Source organism: Gavia stellata, chromosome 3, assembly GCF_030936135.1.
Source record: "Gavia stellata isolate bGavSte3 chromosome 3, bGavSte3.hap2, whole genome shotgun sequence".
NCBI classification, from domain to species: domain Eukaryota; kingdom Metazoa; phylum Chordata; class Aves; order Gaviiformes; family Gaviidae; genus Gavia; species Gavia stellata.
Window position 1 is genome coordinate 26,998,838 of NC_082596.1, and position 17,701 is coordinate 27,016,538.

At 41.4% G+C, this 17,701-nt stretch overlaps 1 protein-coding gene across 1 annotated transcript in view; it reads right to left on the reverse strand.

Moving 5' to 3' along the window:
* Nucleotides 1–10,524: 10,524 nt before the first annotated feature.
* TMEM67 (transmembrane protein 67) overlaps nucleotides 10,525–17,701 on the reverse strand; it is a 31,628-nt gene continuing 24,451 nt past the window's right edge. Inside the window, exons 20-27 of the mRNA XM_059815377.1 lie at nucleotides 17,434–17,574; nucleotides 16,871–16,951; nucleotides 15,599–15,715; nucleotides 14,445–14,561; nucleotides 14,258–14,362; nucleotides 13,796–13,898; nucleotides 11,061–11,203; nucleotides 10,525–10,605 (exon numbers count right to left, since the gene is read on the reverse strand). Of these exons, the coding sequence (XP_059671360.1) occupies nucleotides 10,525–10,605; nucleotides 11,061–11,203; nucleotides 13,796–13,898; nucleotides 14,258–14,362; nucleotides 14,445–14,561; nucleotides 15,599–15,715; nucleotides 16,871–16,951; nucleotides 17,434–17,574 (888 nt within the window). The remainder of the gene's footprint in view (nucleotides 10,606–11,060; nucleotides 11,204–13,795; nucleotides 13,899–14,257; nucleotides 14,363–14,444; nucleotides 14,562–15,598; nucleotides 15,716–16,870; nucleotides 16,952–17,433; nucleotides 17,575–17,701) is intronic.

Below are 17,701 nucleotides of genomic sequence, written 5' to 3' on the forward strand. Positions count from 1 at the left end.
GGGAGCGGGGCTGCGGCAAGCCCATCACAAACTCCTGCTACTGCCAGGAAAGGGCTTCACTGAGAGGCCCCCTCTTCTCTCCAGGTTATGAAAGAAATTTAAACTTCTCTAACAGGTCACCACCAAGACAATATTCTTAAGTCAATACTGCTGTGGGACTGAGCAAACAAGGGGGGAGGTTGTTTAAAACATTTCTGTTCCAGGTTTGGCTCAAGAACAGCCTTCATTACGCGTGTGTAAACTCAGAGAAAAATTACATTTGATTAACAGCGTAGTTCGGGGGGAGCATGCTTACCTTCCTCCATTCCGAAATTAACCCTGAAAACAAAAGTTTTGGAAGCAAACCATCCAAGAGCCTGTGCTACGAGGCAGCAAGGGGCAGCGCGCCACAGGTGGGGTTTCAGCATGTGCTTGATGGACTTTTGGACTTGATGATCTTACAGCTCTTTTACAACCTCAGTGATTCTGTGATGTTTTTTTTTTTTTTGAGAAAAGCATTTACAGGCACCTGCATCACCAGCCAAAGCAAACAGGGCGATTTCCCCTTTCCTTTAGCTAAAATCAGCCCTTGGCAACAGGGGAGAGAGACCTGCAGCATCACCAGACATTGGGCAGGGATGTGAGCTTTAGGGCATTTTTATGATTGCTTACAATCTTCCTTTACACTCTTAAGCAATGCCTTGGGGCCAAGAGGGTAACTGGACCCTACTGGCTCTTGGGCTAATGGTTACAAGTACATCAGGGCCCAGGGGAGATGACTTTTAAGCTGCCAGCGTGGCCACCCCGCTGGGAACCATCAGGTTTGTTTGCAGAGGTGGTTGGGGGAGCAAAGTGCACTTGGGGCATACCCAGACCCGCTGTTGGGAGCCCTGCAGGAAGGTGCTCTCGACTCCCTCTCCTTGCTGACAGCGTAGGTGCTCCCACAGAGTTTAATTTGCACGTGCCAGCGACTCCCAGTGCCCTTACTGGTCCCGGCTGCCTCCCAGCAGGTACCGGCAGGGAAGCAGGGGAGGGGGCAGCTCCCAGCGAGTCCCCGGGAGAGAAAAGGAGCTTTTCTCTCGCAGCAGGCAGCCTGTCTTGAGGGATCAGGCTTTGTCCCCGGCCATCCCCAGAGTTTCTGACACGTCTCCTTGGAACATCCCACAACAGCCAGCCATGCGGAGTGAGGACTTGGCTTGACTATGTGGGCACATGCCGGGGGACTGCCTCCAGTCCCGAGGGGCGACTTGGGCTGAAGCCATGAACCGGGGGTGGAAGAGACAAGTCCTCGGGACGTCTCAGGGTGGGATTTTAGGCTCATCAGTGACAAACCTACCCAGCAGGCTGGGCAGCATTGTGTTACTTAGATGCATATACCCTCTACTGGCTTCTGTTCTTAAATTAAAATCACATCTTCTCCCAATAAATACATCTTTCCTTAAACTCTGCTTCAGAGGGCTTGTAACTAAGGAGATCTGGCCTGTTAAGATGTCCCATGGAGAGGTGGCTGAGTTTCCCTGTTTCTTAGCAGGAGCTCCAGATGGTTTCGCTGTTTATCAGGAGAGACCACAGACACACCGTCTTCCCCTCAACCTGACGCACTCACACACTTCCTCTTGCTGTTTACCGCATCTCACAGGAGGCTTTTCACTCTGTCTGTGCAATTCCTGCTGGTTTCACCCCGAGTGAAAAATTCAGCCTAAATTTCTCTTGAAGCAGATGCTCTCCAGTGTAACTGGCATTTAGCAGAGAGCAGCTTGGCAGGAGCAACTTCTTCAGAAAAGCATTTTTTCTCATGCAGGAGTAAAACCGGGTGCAGAGTCACGAGTCAGAGTGTGAGACACTGGAACAGGTTGCCCAGAGAACTTGTGGATGCCCCTTCACTGGAAGTGTTCACGGTCAGGTTGGATGGGGCTTTGAGCAATACGATCTAGTGGAAGGTGTCCCTGCCCATGGCAGGGGTGTTGGACATGATGATCTTTGAAAGGCCCTTCCAACCCAAACCATTCTATGGTTCTATGATTGCTTACAAAATGGGAGGGTTTGTGGTTCACCATGGGTCCCTCATTCACTCTGGGGGTGACCGCAGAGACCCCAGGGCTCCCCGGGGAAGCATATCAGGCTGCCTTGGCTGGGCACACACAGGTAGCAAAGCACGTGGCCACACACCCAGGAGGGAGCCCAGGGATCAAACAGCAGTATCAGTGGGTCTAGTCTTCAGAAACCAGACCTGCAGGTCCCAGTCACACATGCACCATGGGTCTCCTGAACCTTCGTCACCCAGGGAAAAACTTGAAGATGGCAACATCCAGGATTGTAGGCACCTTTCTCAAGAAATGCCGCATTTGCTGGGACAAGGGAATCCGTCTGATGATTCTTGGGTAAGGTCTGAATACAAAACCACATGAGAAGGTGTCATCACAGGGTGAGTGTCCCTGCCGCATTGGTCCCTCACTCTCGTCTCAGCTCAGTGCACGTCAGGCGGGCAGATTGCAGACATCCAGGGATCACAGTGGTACCGTGCGTTCAGCATTCACATTACTGCACGCTCTTCTCATGGCAAAGGGGCTGCAGAGAAGGCGCACATGAGAATGGTCTGCCTCGTGTTTCCTGCGCAATGCAAGAAAACAGCCAAAAGAGCTGGTGGACCTGAGCCCACACTGTGCTTCGCTCTGGTGCCTCTGGGCCAGGCTGGGCTCCGCTGCCCCGGGCGCCTCTTCCCAGGCCTGGCTCCTCCACTTGTTCCTCTCCTCACCTGGTGCCACCCGCTTCGTCCTGGCCTTGCGGGGCAGTGGACCCTGCCAGGGCTCCGTGCTTACCAATGACCCTCCGAGCCGCTTGCCCATTTAGATCCATTTCAGCGTCGTTGCACAGAGGGTGTTAGGGGCCAGGGCTCGTTCCCAGCTGTGAGCTGATTTCTAGGGGTGTTTATTACGGAGCACATGCACCCTCGGAGCTGGCTCACTCTTCTTGCAGACTCCTGGTATACCGTCCTTGAGCTGAGAGACTGACAAGGGGTGTGAAAAGCAGCTAGGATTTTGCACTCCAGTGTATACACAGGCACAGAATGTGAAAACATCCCCCCCCTCTAATTATACACTGTTGTTTCCAGTACAGATTTTGTAACTACCAGCGACATGACAATGACTGGGGGGGTTTAAGCTTCCCAAATTCTCTAACTGCTGCTTTCACCTGCTGCACCCATTTCAAGCTCTCCCAGTTAAAGCAGCTGCAACTGAGCAGTGCTGGAGAGAAAGGGGAAGCTGAGAAAGCTAAAAGCCTCAGGAAACAAAAGCCATTCCCCAGAGGGGATGAACTCCTTTCTGTTCCTTGTCTAGAGACATTTAAATGCGTCTGCTACTTAATTGCATCTTTAAGAGTCCCAGCCCTTCCCCGGTAATGGCTGCTGAGGCTGCAGCATTGCCCTTGATGACAAGTGATGGGGGATCAGGAGGGCTGGGTTGGAGGAGCCAAGAGCACCGGGTGGCACCAGCAAGAGAGGCTCCGTTCCCTCATGGTCTCTTCTGGCTTGACGTCTGGTGAGCATGGGCAATGAATATTGTTATTTCCAAGAAGCGTCTCATCGAAACATCGCTCTGAATTTATTCATACTGTCAGAAATAAGCCACTGGGGAGCAGTGCTAGGTCTACACAGCAAAAAAGGTTGAGGAAATTCCGGTTTGCTCGTAGTATTTGGGGAGAGGGAGCAAAACTTCCCCGCTGACAGCAGCCCACCCCTCGTTACACCAACCTGTATAACAGGAGTGTTGCAGCTGCACATCTGCAGCTGCAAACCAGACAGCATGGCTGTAGGGCCTCCTGTTTTCTGTGGCCAGACCAGATGGTCCTGATGCGCAGGTCTGAGATCCAGCTCTTCCCTGTCACCATGCTCACAGATCCCTGGGACCCATCACAGCATCTCCAGCCTTCAAAGGAATTCAGCATTTTGCCTTCCAAACAGCATATTGCTGGGTGCTCTGCAAATCCAAAGGCAGGATGCCATCTGAGAGAAATAACATGCAATAAGATCGGTGTTAGTCAGGAATAAGAGCTGCAGCTGCCTGTGCAAACCATGCAGCCATATTCTCTCTCTTTCCTTTTTTTTTTTTTTGAGAACTGTAATCATGTCCGCATGGAGGAATTTGTCAGGCTTTGTCTCCATCCCTAGAGAGAGGGACGTCTCCCGGCCCCTGTGGGTTTGGGATGCTGCGGGGGGAACCTGGAGTCTCAGCAAGTTCTGCACTGAGTTTGGGGGTCCCATGCCACGACTCACCTCTGCACAGCAATCTCAACAGAAAATACTGTCTGCATGTCCTATCATGTGTCTGACCATGAGGTAATGTTTTCCAGTGTTTGTAAGGAGAACTACTGCATACAAGGCACAGATGAACAACTCCGGTGTTTCCAATGGTAAGGCTCAGATCTTTACACCCACAAAAAAAAAAAAAAGAAAAGAAAAAAGAAAATGTTGAAAATGGGAAATGCAGCCTTTTCCTTTCCAGGAAAAAGTGCACTTTTTCTCAAACTGTGAAACAAACAGAAACAGATTTCTGACCGCACACTTTTAGGAGTAATGAACTATTGAAAAGTCCCTCTCCCGGCATCATCTCTGCTCCAACCTTCCAGGATAATGGAATAAATACTGAGCTTTCAGCACAGCTGTTATTAAACACAAAGACATCAGCATAACTCCTGCATCCCCTTGCCAAGATTTCCGGGGGGCTGGCTCTCTGCGGGCCCAGGTGAACCTGGAAACGACAAGGTGAGGGGAAGTGCCGGTGCAGGAGGGGCAGCAGCCTGGGGCTGTACCCCAAAGCCAGCTCCTGGATCTGTCCTCCGAGAGGCCAGGGAGGGAGGTGCTGGCCCCACAGTGCCCCCGCAGCTCCACGGCGCGTGGAAAGGATTCAGGGGAAACCACGGGCACGTGAAAGAGCAAAATCTGTTCATCCCAGCTTGGCTGCCTCTGGTGGGGCATGGATGGGAAGGGGGATTAGGTGAGGCTCTGGGAGATACCGAGCTGTTTGCTCAGGAGGGAGGTTGGTGCAACTCTTCTTGTCCCAGGGATCAAGCAGAGCCTGATCAAAGGCAAATAGCTCCATTCAGCATTTGCAGGAAGAACTGGAGACTTATTTTTTGCATGATTTGAAGGGGATTATTTTCCCGCAGTTGTAAACCAGGGTGAAAAGCTCACAGAGACCATGGGGTTACAGGTCGGTTTTTCCGTTTCAGTTTCTTCCATGCTGCGTGAGCCTTTCTGACACCCTGATGCACAGCGCTGTTAAATGGAAATTCAATAACTGCTGTAATAGCAGGCACTTATGCAAAGAAAAAAAAAGAAACCATCTAGATCTGTCTCTTAAATGTTGTGTGTTTACTAGGCATAACTGCTTTTGTGCTATGACAAATGTGTTTCCTTCTCTCTGCTTAGATATAGCCTCTGCTTTTCATACCATAAACACCACAGGTTGTGAGGAGATTGTCTGGTGTGGGCTCAGCTTTCACAGATTAAAAAAAGAACAATTCTGAACACTGAAAGGGAAATTCTCAATGTCAGCTACTGCGGTGCTGCCTCCTGATGTCTGCAGATTCTCCAAGCCTCAGAGCTATTCCACAGGTGAGCTTTGAACATCAATTATTTCCTAATTAACCCCAAGGGCTGGCTCATATCTTCCCAGCTGCCAGGCTTACAGTTACTCCTGCTGCGATGGAGGTCACCCAGGAAAACTAAGGGGGTGACAAGTCTCGTCTTGGTAAAGCAGTCTGGATCAGAGAGGGATACAGATAGTCAGGGCTCTGGACTATCAAGGCTTACTGAAGCTCTACCAGGATAAGATGGAAATGTTCGTATTACAGAGAGGCAAATCCATCTCCCATGGGGTTTCCTGGGCAATATCCCTCAGGCTGCGTGATCCCCAGCCTGAGCTGTGGATCCACGTCCCCCCCCCAGGCACCGGAGCACAGAACTGCCGGCGCACTCCCACCCGCGGAGGCTGGCAGCAGCTCGGCCGTCCTGCTGCGGGGTGACGTCCACAGCCCCGCTCCCTTTGGCAGCCAGTGGCGGGCCAGCGAGGACGGTGGTTTTCCTAAGGCACCTGTGGCAGGTGTCAGCTGGCGGCTGTGGCATGGTGAGAGTCACACGAGGAAGCTGGGAGTGCTGGGGTGGAGATGGTATGTAGACAACAAAGCAGGCAAAGCTGGAGGAAGCCAGTGCTCAAAGAGCGGTTTGTTTGGAGGTGTCTTGGTTTCATTTATTCTTCCTTTTAGACATGCACGGAAGTCGGGACTTCATGTTTTTTAATGTGATTTCTAACGCTCTGTTTGGATTTTCAGTCATCTCACCAAACAACCTGTGCTGCTACCCCGAGGAGCACCTTGGCACGCAATTAATTGCTACCCAGCTTGGCAGCATTCTCCTGCAAAGGCCACCTCCCCTCCGCCTCTGGCCGGTCAGACTGCGCTTCCTTCACTTGCCCAGGGAAGTGGGGATAGGCAGCAACTGCCCCAGCACACATCCCTGCTGCCAGACCTGCGGGCAGGAAGGCAGGGGCAGGATCTGCAGGTGGTGGGGTGAAGAAGGAGGCTGTGGCCGCACCACCTGGAGGCACTGGCTTGAGGCCCAGGAGAGAGGGACAGGGGATTAGTGCTTGTGTGAAAAGGTACAGAAAAAAGCGTGTGATACTGGGATCCTGGCTAGAGAAAAGAAGAGATGTAGGGGAAAGCAGAAGTTGCTGAGGGAGACCAGTTTTGAGATGTCTTTGATAGTTACCTCCTTCCACCATCCCAGTTTACTTGTGATCTTCATAGGGGCATATCACAACGTCACAGTCCCCTAGTCACCTCCTGCTCATACACGCCCTTTCAGACTGACAACAAACAGAAAACCCCACGAGCTTGGCTCGGATGGCATCACCGTGCTGCTTACGCTGCAGCGATCTGATGGGCGGGATGACATTTTGAGCCTCGTGCCAGTTTCAGTTCTCACCTCTGGTACGATTTACCTCAGTCACACACCTGCCCCTACCATTAAAATGAATGCTGTAGTAAAATACAAATCAATCAAGTCCTCAATAGTAAATGAAACCTGTGAATTTTAAACATATTCTTGAAATTACTGTACCTTGTCTGCATATATGAGTTATAATTATTTGCAGAATTGACTGTTTTGGCATCTAGCCCCTAAGATACTTAGCAATAAGCAACCATCTTATTCTATTAGTTGTGATTATCCAAAACTGTATCCCTCCATTGCCACACCAACTGCAAAAATCCCTTAACGCTTGTCCTGACAGAGCTTCTGTGGCCTGCAGAGCCACTAGCAGCCTCCTGCCCTATTCTGAAACCTCTCATGTTCATGGAAGGAGTAGCATGTTGTAGGCTTGGGTCAACTGATTTAAAAAGTGCAAAAAAACTTCCCAGTCCTTAAAAATTTTTTTATTGCTCAGAGGGACAGATAGGAGAGTCTGAAATGCCATGTGATTAAATAAAACATTTAGAAACTTGAAAGACACTCATCACACGAACAACACATTGTAGCTGCATATTAATTTTAAAAAAGGAAAAGCGTGAAGTTGGAAATACAGTCACAAGAGCTATTTCTTGAACAACTATCAAGCAATAGGAGAACAAAGTGCAGTCAATGCGTTTCAAGTGTTCACTGGACAGCAAGAATGAAGAAAAGCTTCTATGAATTCCTGGAGCTTTTGACTCCTGTAATTATTTCCTAAATCATGTAGAGTGCCTACGTTAGCTATATTAACGTTTTAGATAAATGACCTGGAAAAATAAAACACAACAAGTAGTGTGTCCACTGAGGATAAAGAGGGGGCCAAGCAACTGAACTGTTTTGACAGATCATTTTTAGATTAATTTATTATTTATCTGTAACAAGAGTTGACGTTAGCAGTAGTTCTTGCAAATTGCAAGGTCATTAGAGCTTTCACATGCCCTTCTGAGCAGCAGATAATTAAAGGCGTATCTAAAGCAAACTCAAAGCACGATTTTTGCACGGAAAGGTGTACTTGGTTTGCAAAAGCATTGAGAATAGGGTACAGAGTGAAAGCCCACATGCTGAAACATCTCCATTTCTGCTGGTAACGGACTAACTAAATTAAAACTATATGGCTGTGTCTACAGGTGGCACAATCGCATCTTCATTTTGTTTGCAGACATTCCCTGGTTTACCCAGGTCTGGTTACTACTTTTTAGTTATTCTGACTGAAGTAGTTCATAAATCAGACCATTCCGGAGGAGGTATGTTGAAGTGTGGTCCTGTTCCCTAGAATAACTTCATGACTATGGACATATCGTCAGAATCTGCACAGACAAAAAGCTTGTGCCAGTTACCATTGACAACGACGCACACTTACATTGCGGGAAAGTGACAGTAAGAAAAGACCTGTATTAGGGTAATTCATGAGGGTCATACTCACAGCAACTTTCTACACCCCTTTAGTCACATGAGTCCTCCTGAATAAATACGGTCACATGAGAAAGATCGTATTTCCTCTTGTACGTTGGTATTTCAGTAGGACTTGCAAGATCTGGAAAGTTTAGTTGTTTAGTTAAGCTATGCTTGCATCATGCAAGCCTAACTTTGCCTTGCAAATGTCCTACTGCAGCCCGTTTTTCAAATGGCTCCTTAGATTAGTTTACAGGTTTGGCACTTCGTACATCACTGACAGGCAATATGACAGAAACCTTACAACTAGTGAAGTCATACAGTCGTGGTACTCAGCGGAAATAAGATTTTTGGCTGGTTTAACAGATACAGAACCTAATGGACACTTTAATTACTACATTCACCATAAAGGTAACAAACAAATTTATTTATAGTGGACATTTCACTCAGTTGGAAGTTTTGCATTCACACCTTTTTTGAGGCATAGTGTGCACCAACAAACTAAGAGCTGTGCACAGAAGTAGACCTAAGGAAGGAAAGCATGACATGGAAATATCCGTGCGAAACTGCATATTAATAAATGGATGTCCCACTGAAAATCAGCGTTTCAGTTATCTACCGTGTTATAGCCTTACTTGCAGACGCACATTCTATCCGTTAATAGCAACTATACTGGACTAGCAAGCTACAGAGGTTTTGCAACACCAAAAGCAAATGCATTAGAGCAATAGCGACCCTGAGATTTATGTCCATGTTACCATGATATGATATGATATCAACATGAGAACATGTTCCTCTTTATGAAGCCAAGAAACACCTGAAATACAATGCTGCTTCAACTCAGATAAGCATGTCTGCATTGAAAATCTGCTAGGTCCAACTAATCATGTCCTCAGTCTCTGTTTTGGAATAAGAATGCTAACCTCGACTTACATTTTTATGGTGTTTTTGCTGGTGAAAGTCCCAGCAGATGTTGAATCATCTAAAGACAAGTAACAGCTCTAAGAACAGAAAACACCATTCATGTTTAATCATTTACTGACAAACACAGTTTTAAAAAAGTAGGGAGACTTTTCAGAGATACAAATGGGAGGTAGACACCTCACTTTAAGGTGTTTTGAAGGCCGTTCATAATCTCCCTTAACACTTAATAAGTGGCACTTGAATAATTATTAACTTGTCTAAATTCCAAAAATATGATGACAGTAAAATGATTATGGTCTCTGTGTTATATCTAAAGATAATAAAGCCAGAAAATTAAAGAGACAGAGGTACATAAGCATATATCGGCATCTGTGAAAACACTTCTAAAAAGATAAGAACAATTGCTTCTATTTCACTTGTGTGGCTACAGCACAGAAGAATTACTGTATTTCCCTGGGCATCTCACATCAGATGACAGAAGATCAGGAACAAACACCAAATACCTGTAACTTCTCCTCTGCCTGTTTTTCTGCATCGCTGTAACACTACTGTATCTCAAACACAAGGAAACTTTGTCATGTATAGTCCACACCCACGAAAAACAATTATAAACTTCAAGAGAAGAAACAAAAGCATACAATACTGTAACACAAAAAAGAAAAGTTAAAATTTCCAGTTGGAGTTGCTGTAAATAAGTGATGTTTAAATAGTCCTCTTGAAATATTAATTCAATTCAGAACAAGTCCTGTGCTGCATAAAACTGGAAATATGTTTGCTAAACATTATACCTCAATATAAATTACCAAAAAAAAAGATAAAAAGATTTAAGGGATTTTCAGAAAACTTAAGAGTTGACAACCTCTCCTGCCAACTGGAATGCTCAAATTTTTGCCTCAAAGTGGGTGGTCCATATATTAGCAAAAGCCATTAAATAATTTTTATCTTATTCTAATATTAACAACAGTAAGTTTACTTCTGTCTTATTTTCATATACCTTTCCTTTTAAAGGCCTATGGTTTAGTGTTCACAAATCGAAAAATATTTGTAAATATACAGAAATAAAGCTTAATAGCACACAATATAAAAAAATGATAAATTTCAAAACCATTACATTATTATTATTATTGAAAAGTGCACTACAATTAATCTGTAGGTTAGAGATGCTTTGATCGTAGACATAATTTCCGTGATTAACTCCTCAACAAAGTTTTTCATCTTCTTAATTAAATGAGAAATCTTTCATCCACCAAGGTTTTGGATGCCAAATTCTTCTGCCCAAGTGTATTACGAAAAAACCTGAATATCTAAGAACATTTTAGAAAAAAATGTGTTAACAAAGAAATACTTAAAACAGTACATTTCAGTACCTAACATAAAATAGTAACTTCATATTATCTTTAAATCATAAATAACATGAATGAATTAGGTGCTTAACTCCCCTTAGCATTTTTGAAATATTTTCCACTATCTTTCCACCTTGAAATGTAATATAATCATGTGTGATCCGTTTTAACAGATATTTGTATTTTCTATTTAAAGTTATTTGTAGCCTCGTGATTCATGACAGGCATGTGAATAAAATTAATTTCTCACAAGCCTATTTGACAAAAAAATCAAAGAACTATTTTATAAGCTCTCAATATAATCTTCTGTCACCACAAACTGCTAACTCACTGCTTTAATTGTCTAGTTAACTATATAAACCTCTATATTAACCCATATTTTTTAAATCTTACTTTGTTCTTAAAGGAAAATTTACCTCTTGTTGCAAATATGTTAGAATAGCAGCTAAAACAAAACTTTGGGAAGCCAGATCCACAATGGAGAAAAACAGGATATCAAAGATGAGCAGTGTTGTCTCATTGCCATAATAGACAACATCACTGAAAGAGTGTCCTTCATCTACAGAAAGAAAATAATTTTTGAAAAATTATTATTTCTGTGAAGTGCAAGTTTGTAGAGTACATCAGTCCACGCTCAGAAAGCTGATAAGAAAAAGGAAAGTCAGAGCAAGAGCTAGTTATAGGATTCTGTGGCATCATAAGAGCTAGTTATGTCATTCTATTTAAGCAAAATAATACAAACCTGTTCACATATAAAATGGCCTAATACTGACGGAACACAATAGGAAAACCCCACATGCCACATGCAAGTTTATTCACTCCTGAAATCTCAATCAGATTGTTTAAAAAAGGCTGCTTTGAACAAGAAGCAGATGTAACTTTCTTGTCACTGAAATTTTTAGCAAGTCTTAACTCTGGCCCCAACTCAACAAAATAATAAAATCACATGCTTAAAGCCTTACTTAGGAGGAGGTTCAGAGCCTAATGTTATCTTTGTTCATTGGTTAACAGTTTCCCAGAAAATGGGTCTCTTAAGCTTAAAATACCTTTTTCATAGCCAAAGTAGTCTAGACCACTTACCACTTCTTTAATCAAAAAGCAACACTTTCAAAAGAGAAAAGAACACTCAAAATAAACAAGTACAGAAAATAGATTCTTTCCCCTCTTTCTACTTTTTCAGAAAAATGTCTAATGCAAGTTTTATTGAGAACAGCATATTTTCAATACAAACTGTGTATGTCCTACTGCCATGAAATCCTGATTTGTATCTAAACTTCTGGGAACCATGACAGTCTAAACCATCAAACGATATATTTATATCAATGCTTATGATTATGAACTTTGAAACAATGGCAGTCAAAAGACCAAACCTTTGCTGAATACTTCACGATTTGGAGACATCACATCATGCTTATACACTTACTTAATTCTAACTCAGACATTGTGTACCTAATATTTATGGCTGAGTAGACCTGGGGTTTAGGATAGGGTTTTGGAATGACTGATATTGCAAGGTGTAGAATCACAGACTGAGGCTGAAGAAAGTCCTAGTTACAGTTTTAAGGCAGATACTGGCTATCTGGCAACATTTATTACTAAAAGATAGTGCTTCATCATGACAGGGGAGGAGAGCCCAAGCCTTTAATGAATTAGGTGTAGCTCAGATATCTAGACTGAGCAAAAATATCAGACTACAACCATGGCTAGTTTGAAAGCATGTGCTGCATTCCTGATTATATAGCAAAGTTTGAGACTCAAATTAGGCTTCAGCTTTTGCAGCCCTGGTGTCATAGAGCAGGAAAAGTTCTGCACAGCTCAGTGATGTAATCTGCAGATTGCTATTATATAAGAATGATGACATATTTAGGACGTGTAATGGTCATCTGGTAATATCTATGGATTGAATTATGGTTCTGATAAGGTTTAGAGTTTCTGAATAGTGAGGCTGGAGAGCCAAGTACTTGAGGGACTCAAAATGAGGGCTTGCATCACCTTGGATCACTAGTTAATGTTTAGTTTTCATGCAAGTGATGGCCATATTTATGGTTAGGGGTTTAATCAGGGTCTGAACTAAGGTTTTCAAAGATAATTCTTAATGGATTCTGTACAGCTCAGGGACTGAGGAAACAGACTGGTATAAGGCTTAAATTCACAGCTCATATTTCATTGCAGTGTGGATACTGGTCCCCAGACCACATCTGTTAATAGGAGGAGACCAGGACTCAGGGTTTCAGAACCCTGGAAGTGGAGGAAATGGAGGACCTAACATTGGATGAGGATTCCAGTACTGCAGGTATTGGTCACCTGGAAGTAATTATGAATAGGTTAAGGTTTTCAGAGCCTTGGTGTTTCACAGCATCAATCTTCCAGGGATTCAGTTTTAGGAACCTACGTTGAAGGTTGAGATATGGTCAAGAACTTTCACTAAATCTATTTTTAACACAGGTACTGGTCACTTGGAAATACTTATGGCTAGGTTTAGCATGGGCTAGGGATTCAGGATGATGTATTGGAGAAAGAACCCATGTCTGACTGATTTTGCATAGCTCCAGGGACCAGAATCAGAACTGGTGTCATCCCTTTTTTTGCTAGAATACTCATTTTTGCTGTAGATATTGGCAATGCTTAAAAAGCTTCAAAATAAAATACTCAAAAACCCAAATTACTTAGTGGAGTCTGCAAAGATGAGTGGTATATTAACATGAAGTATTCCACTAAAACATCCTCACTGTGATCAATATCCTCTTTAAAGACATTGTCTATCTGTACTTTTAGTTGTTTCATAACAAATTTGGTTCTATGTAAAAAAAAATAGCATGGAGCTATTTAAATATCGTGGGTCGTCTTTGCATTTACAAAGTGGATATTGGATCTAGATAGCAAGTCAAAGGAGCACTTTGTAAACATGTGCACATCTCTACACAGTATCCTTTCAGTTGCCTAAAAGAAAAAACACTGCAGTTGAGTGACAAATTATAAATAGGATTTCTGTAACCTGAAGAACATCTCTTAAATACCTCTCTCACAAGCGGTCATTTAATGACCTCTCCTGCTTTAAAGTCCAGTTGAGATTGTAAATCCTGGGAAAGAAATCTACACAGAAACCTACATACTTATAATAGTACAAACACCAAGTCATAGGTCTTTTTACCATTGTAAAAAATACTTTTCTCTATTGGTTCCATGAACTCCATGCCAAGAATCCGTTCAAGCAGCAACTTATCTTTAACAATATAATCCATTTCTTTATGAACCTGTAAGAAAAGGAAAAATACTTCTTGTTTTATGATTTCAAAGAAAAAGTACTTGTTACAAAGTGAAGTACAGGTACTTAGACCTTTATGAATGAAAAAAAGCACTGGTCTATTCCAAGACAAAAGTAAGTACATAACAAAAAAGGATTTGTCATTTTTAAGAGCATGCTGCACTGTTGGACAGTACTCCGATTTTTTTTTATAATGAAGCACTATTCCAGTTGCCATAAAATCTTTAACAACAAGTCTTTAAGCACATATGCGTAAAGAGAATTTACAGTCTTTCAGATTTACAATTTTTAGTCTCTACTTACTGTAATTGTATATTTTCCTTGATATAGTAATGTCAGTATACATACGTGATCAATAAAAGAACTGAGAAATTTGTTCATGGTGTTGTATGCCCTTATGCTTTGTTCGAAAGTATTTGCAGATGAGTCCAAAAGCCTAGCAGGACCACGCTTCTGAAATATAACATGACCATGACTTCAGCAAAAAAATTATATATTTTAAATAACGTTTACAGAATACAAATATTTCACTTACTCTTGTTAGAGTTTCATGAATCCTGTCATAATGCAGTCGCATTTTTCTTGAAATGGAAATCTGAAATGTCTGGCCATCTGTGTTCGGTAACAAACCTCTCTGACTACATAGATTTTCCTGTACAATTAAAGCAATTGTAAATTAAGATTATTAATGTCATTCATAGACCAAAAAAAGTCAAAAGCTTTTCATTTACTCTCTTTCATGTACACATATTACTTAATATCTGAATATATTAATCCACTGCAGTCTTGGTTCTATTATAGCAAGATTTTCTTAAGACATGAAATCCTGACCCCTGCTGTCACAAAGACATAGTCCTCTTTTCAGCTGTGTTCAGTTCATTACCTTCTAATACATCTTTTGACATTCATTCTGAAGTCCTTTATTTCATGTTTATCATTTATTCTATACTTGTCCTCCTTTTTTTGTGCTTTGGATTCCTGACTTTTTCCACATGTTTTTCAGGTCACATTTAAGAAATCTCAAAAACCCCAAGAAAATAGAAAATTTGACATCTTCATAGGGAAAAAACTGCTTTTTCTAAAATTATATTAAAATAAGCAATTAGGAAAAAATTATAGGAACATATAAGCCAAAAATGTTATTAAAAAGATTCCTCCACATTTCAATGTTTGAGATTTAATTTTCACATGGTTATGTTTTTCTCTGTTGACTTATCATCGAAATAGCAATATCCTTTGTCAAAGGTACTTTCTTCCTACTTGTCCCTACAAAGATGCGAGTTGTCATGAAATTTAGTGCAAAGTGCTCCAATCTTGTATTAGACATTTTACATTTGCCTGATCTTGCAGCAAAGATACAACATACAAAAAATTAGAAAAAATACTGATTCAAATTAATTTCTGTAAAGAATAGGTTATATCACCAGAGGAGAAGAGATGGAATAAAATAATTTATTGGAAGAGTAGATGTCTCTTTATTTGGAGTTTTTCAGATTTGTCTCTTTATGAAAGCTTCTTGGTATGCATTTTTTGATTGTGGCCATGAGTTTACCAACAGCTGGTATGTTTTAAGTATCATAACTTGGAGCAATGCAATGCAGAGGTGCAGATCCATAATGCAAAGGTGTGGCATTTTTTCTTATAAAACAAATAAATAAAGCAGGTGTAAACTTTACTGCTTTTACTTACTGCTTCTCTCTTTAGGTTCATATTCATTTCTTCCATATTGGTATCTGCATGTCCATGCACAGAGCGACCGTGGATATAATAACCAAAGCAGCTGTGCGACAAGAGAAACACTGAAATCTAAAAGAGATGGGGGAAGAGAAGAATACTTTAATTAAACATTATAATTTTATTTTTGAACTTTTGAATTCACAGTGGAGATCAGCAAGACCAGGCTGTCTACAAATACATAGTAGGCAGGTACCAAAATAAACATGGCAGAAAAATATTTAATAACTCTTTTACTGATTACTTTTATCTATGTTTAACTAGATACAAACACCAGCTTCAAGTTTAGCTTATCAACAGCAAGGATCACTACTTAATTCCAAAGAGCCAAAAAATTAAAGCAAAGTTATTAGCTTTTACTTTGATTCAGAAGTTATTATGTGATACATAATGTGTATGTGTGATTCCAGTTGAGCTCCTAGGAGACTGTATTTAAGAGAATTTCATTCAGTATGATACAATGCTTATATATGACAGAAAAAACAAAATTAACTCCCTCTACAACCCATGGACTACATGGGTTTTCACAGGAGAGGAATAACCAAGGCTGGAAAGGCTGATAAAAGGGGTCAATCCCTCTATTTTTAAAAAGTTCTGGCCAAATGACTGTTCTGACTGCACTCTTCTTTGGTTAAAAAGGAATTCCTGCAGTACAAAGCTTCAAGAGCCATATTTAAATTAGAGAAAGGGAAGTAGTTCAGATGTGAGTAAGTGAAATCGAATAAAAAAGGTGATAACTGTCCAGGAAGGACAACCATGAAGTTCAACGGTTGAGGGACAACCACAAGATAGGAGCAGAAACTGAACATAAACATGTTAAATAAAACCAAGACACCTGTGTCTATAACACAAAAGTACTAAAATGCAAACCAGTGGAAAAAACAGCAGCAAATGGTTCCACACCTAATTTCCGTCATAATTTGTTACTTTTTAATTCTGTATGAGCATAAGTAACAAATTTAACTTCAAAAAACAACCTCAAAATCACACATCTAGAAAAACATATTGATACTTATGATTCCAGAATATTTTTCCAATGAAAGTTTAACTAAAATCTTCTTGTAGATTGCACCAATAAAATGAGCTGAAAGAAACATTCACTTTGGCTGTTAGCTAGTAATCTCTGATTAAATTAAATTAATAAATATTATTTAATATCCTTAAAACTATTGTATATATTATTCTATTTAAAATGCCACTGTACAAATGAGACAAAGAAATACTTACATTGCTCATGCAACACAAATCAACAAATTGGCTTATCTTATCTTCAACAAATCTTTCATAAAACACAGAAAAAAATATAATCTGAAATAAATCAACCAAATTTTCTTTTATTAGTGCATCAGATTTGACTTTATCAAGCAATTAACTTCACAGTTTAACACCCAGAAATTACAGATGTCTGTAGTGGCCACCGTTGCATTGGACTCTATGAAATGGGACAGACATCCTTCTTCTAAGAAGTAAACTGTAGCAATAACCTGCTTTTCATTTTGAACTTGGAGATGCTTCAAAGTTGTTTAAAACAAAAAAAAAAGAGTTGCATAAATTCACATCTTTGAGAGGATTAAAATTCTGACTACAAAGAAAGATGTCTCATAGATCAGAAGATTCATTTTTCGTTCTAAAGGTGTACCATGCTACAGCAGCTACGAGTCTAGATCTAACAAAACAGTTAAGAATATACCCAATGCTATCATACGTAGTATGGATGGCCTAGTGATATATTTTAGCTTCCACAAACCAGCCTGAAAATGATAATTCAGTATGTCATGTGTTTCACATACCTGTAAGAAGGCAATGGCTAGCCAGAGTGCAGCAGACACACCAAATCTTAAAATGCGGCTCCAAGGAGCTATGTAACTCTCACTGCTTCTTGTAAGACTGGAAGAAGAATCCATTAAAGCCAGGTTTGAAAATCCCACCACCTGAAGATATAAGAAGGTCAATATAACAACATGAGGCAATGAACAATATTAATTATGACCCTGTTGTTTCTATCGTAACAGGAAGTAAGAAGAAAAAATTAGGAAAAATGGACCTGGGAATAGTAGC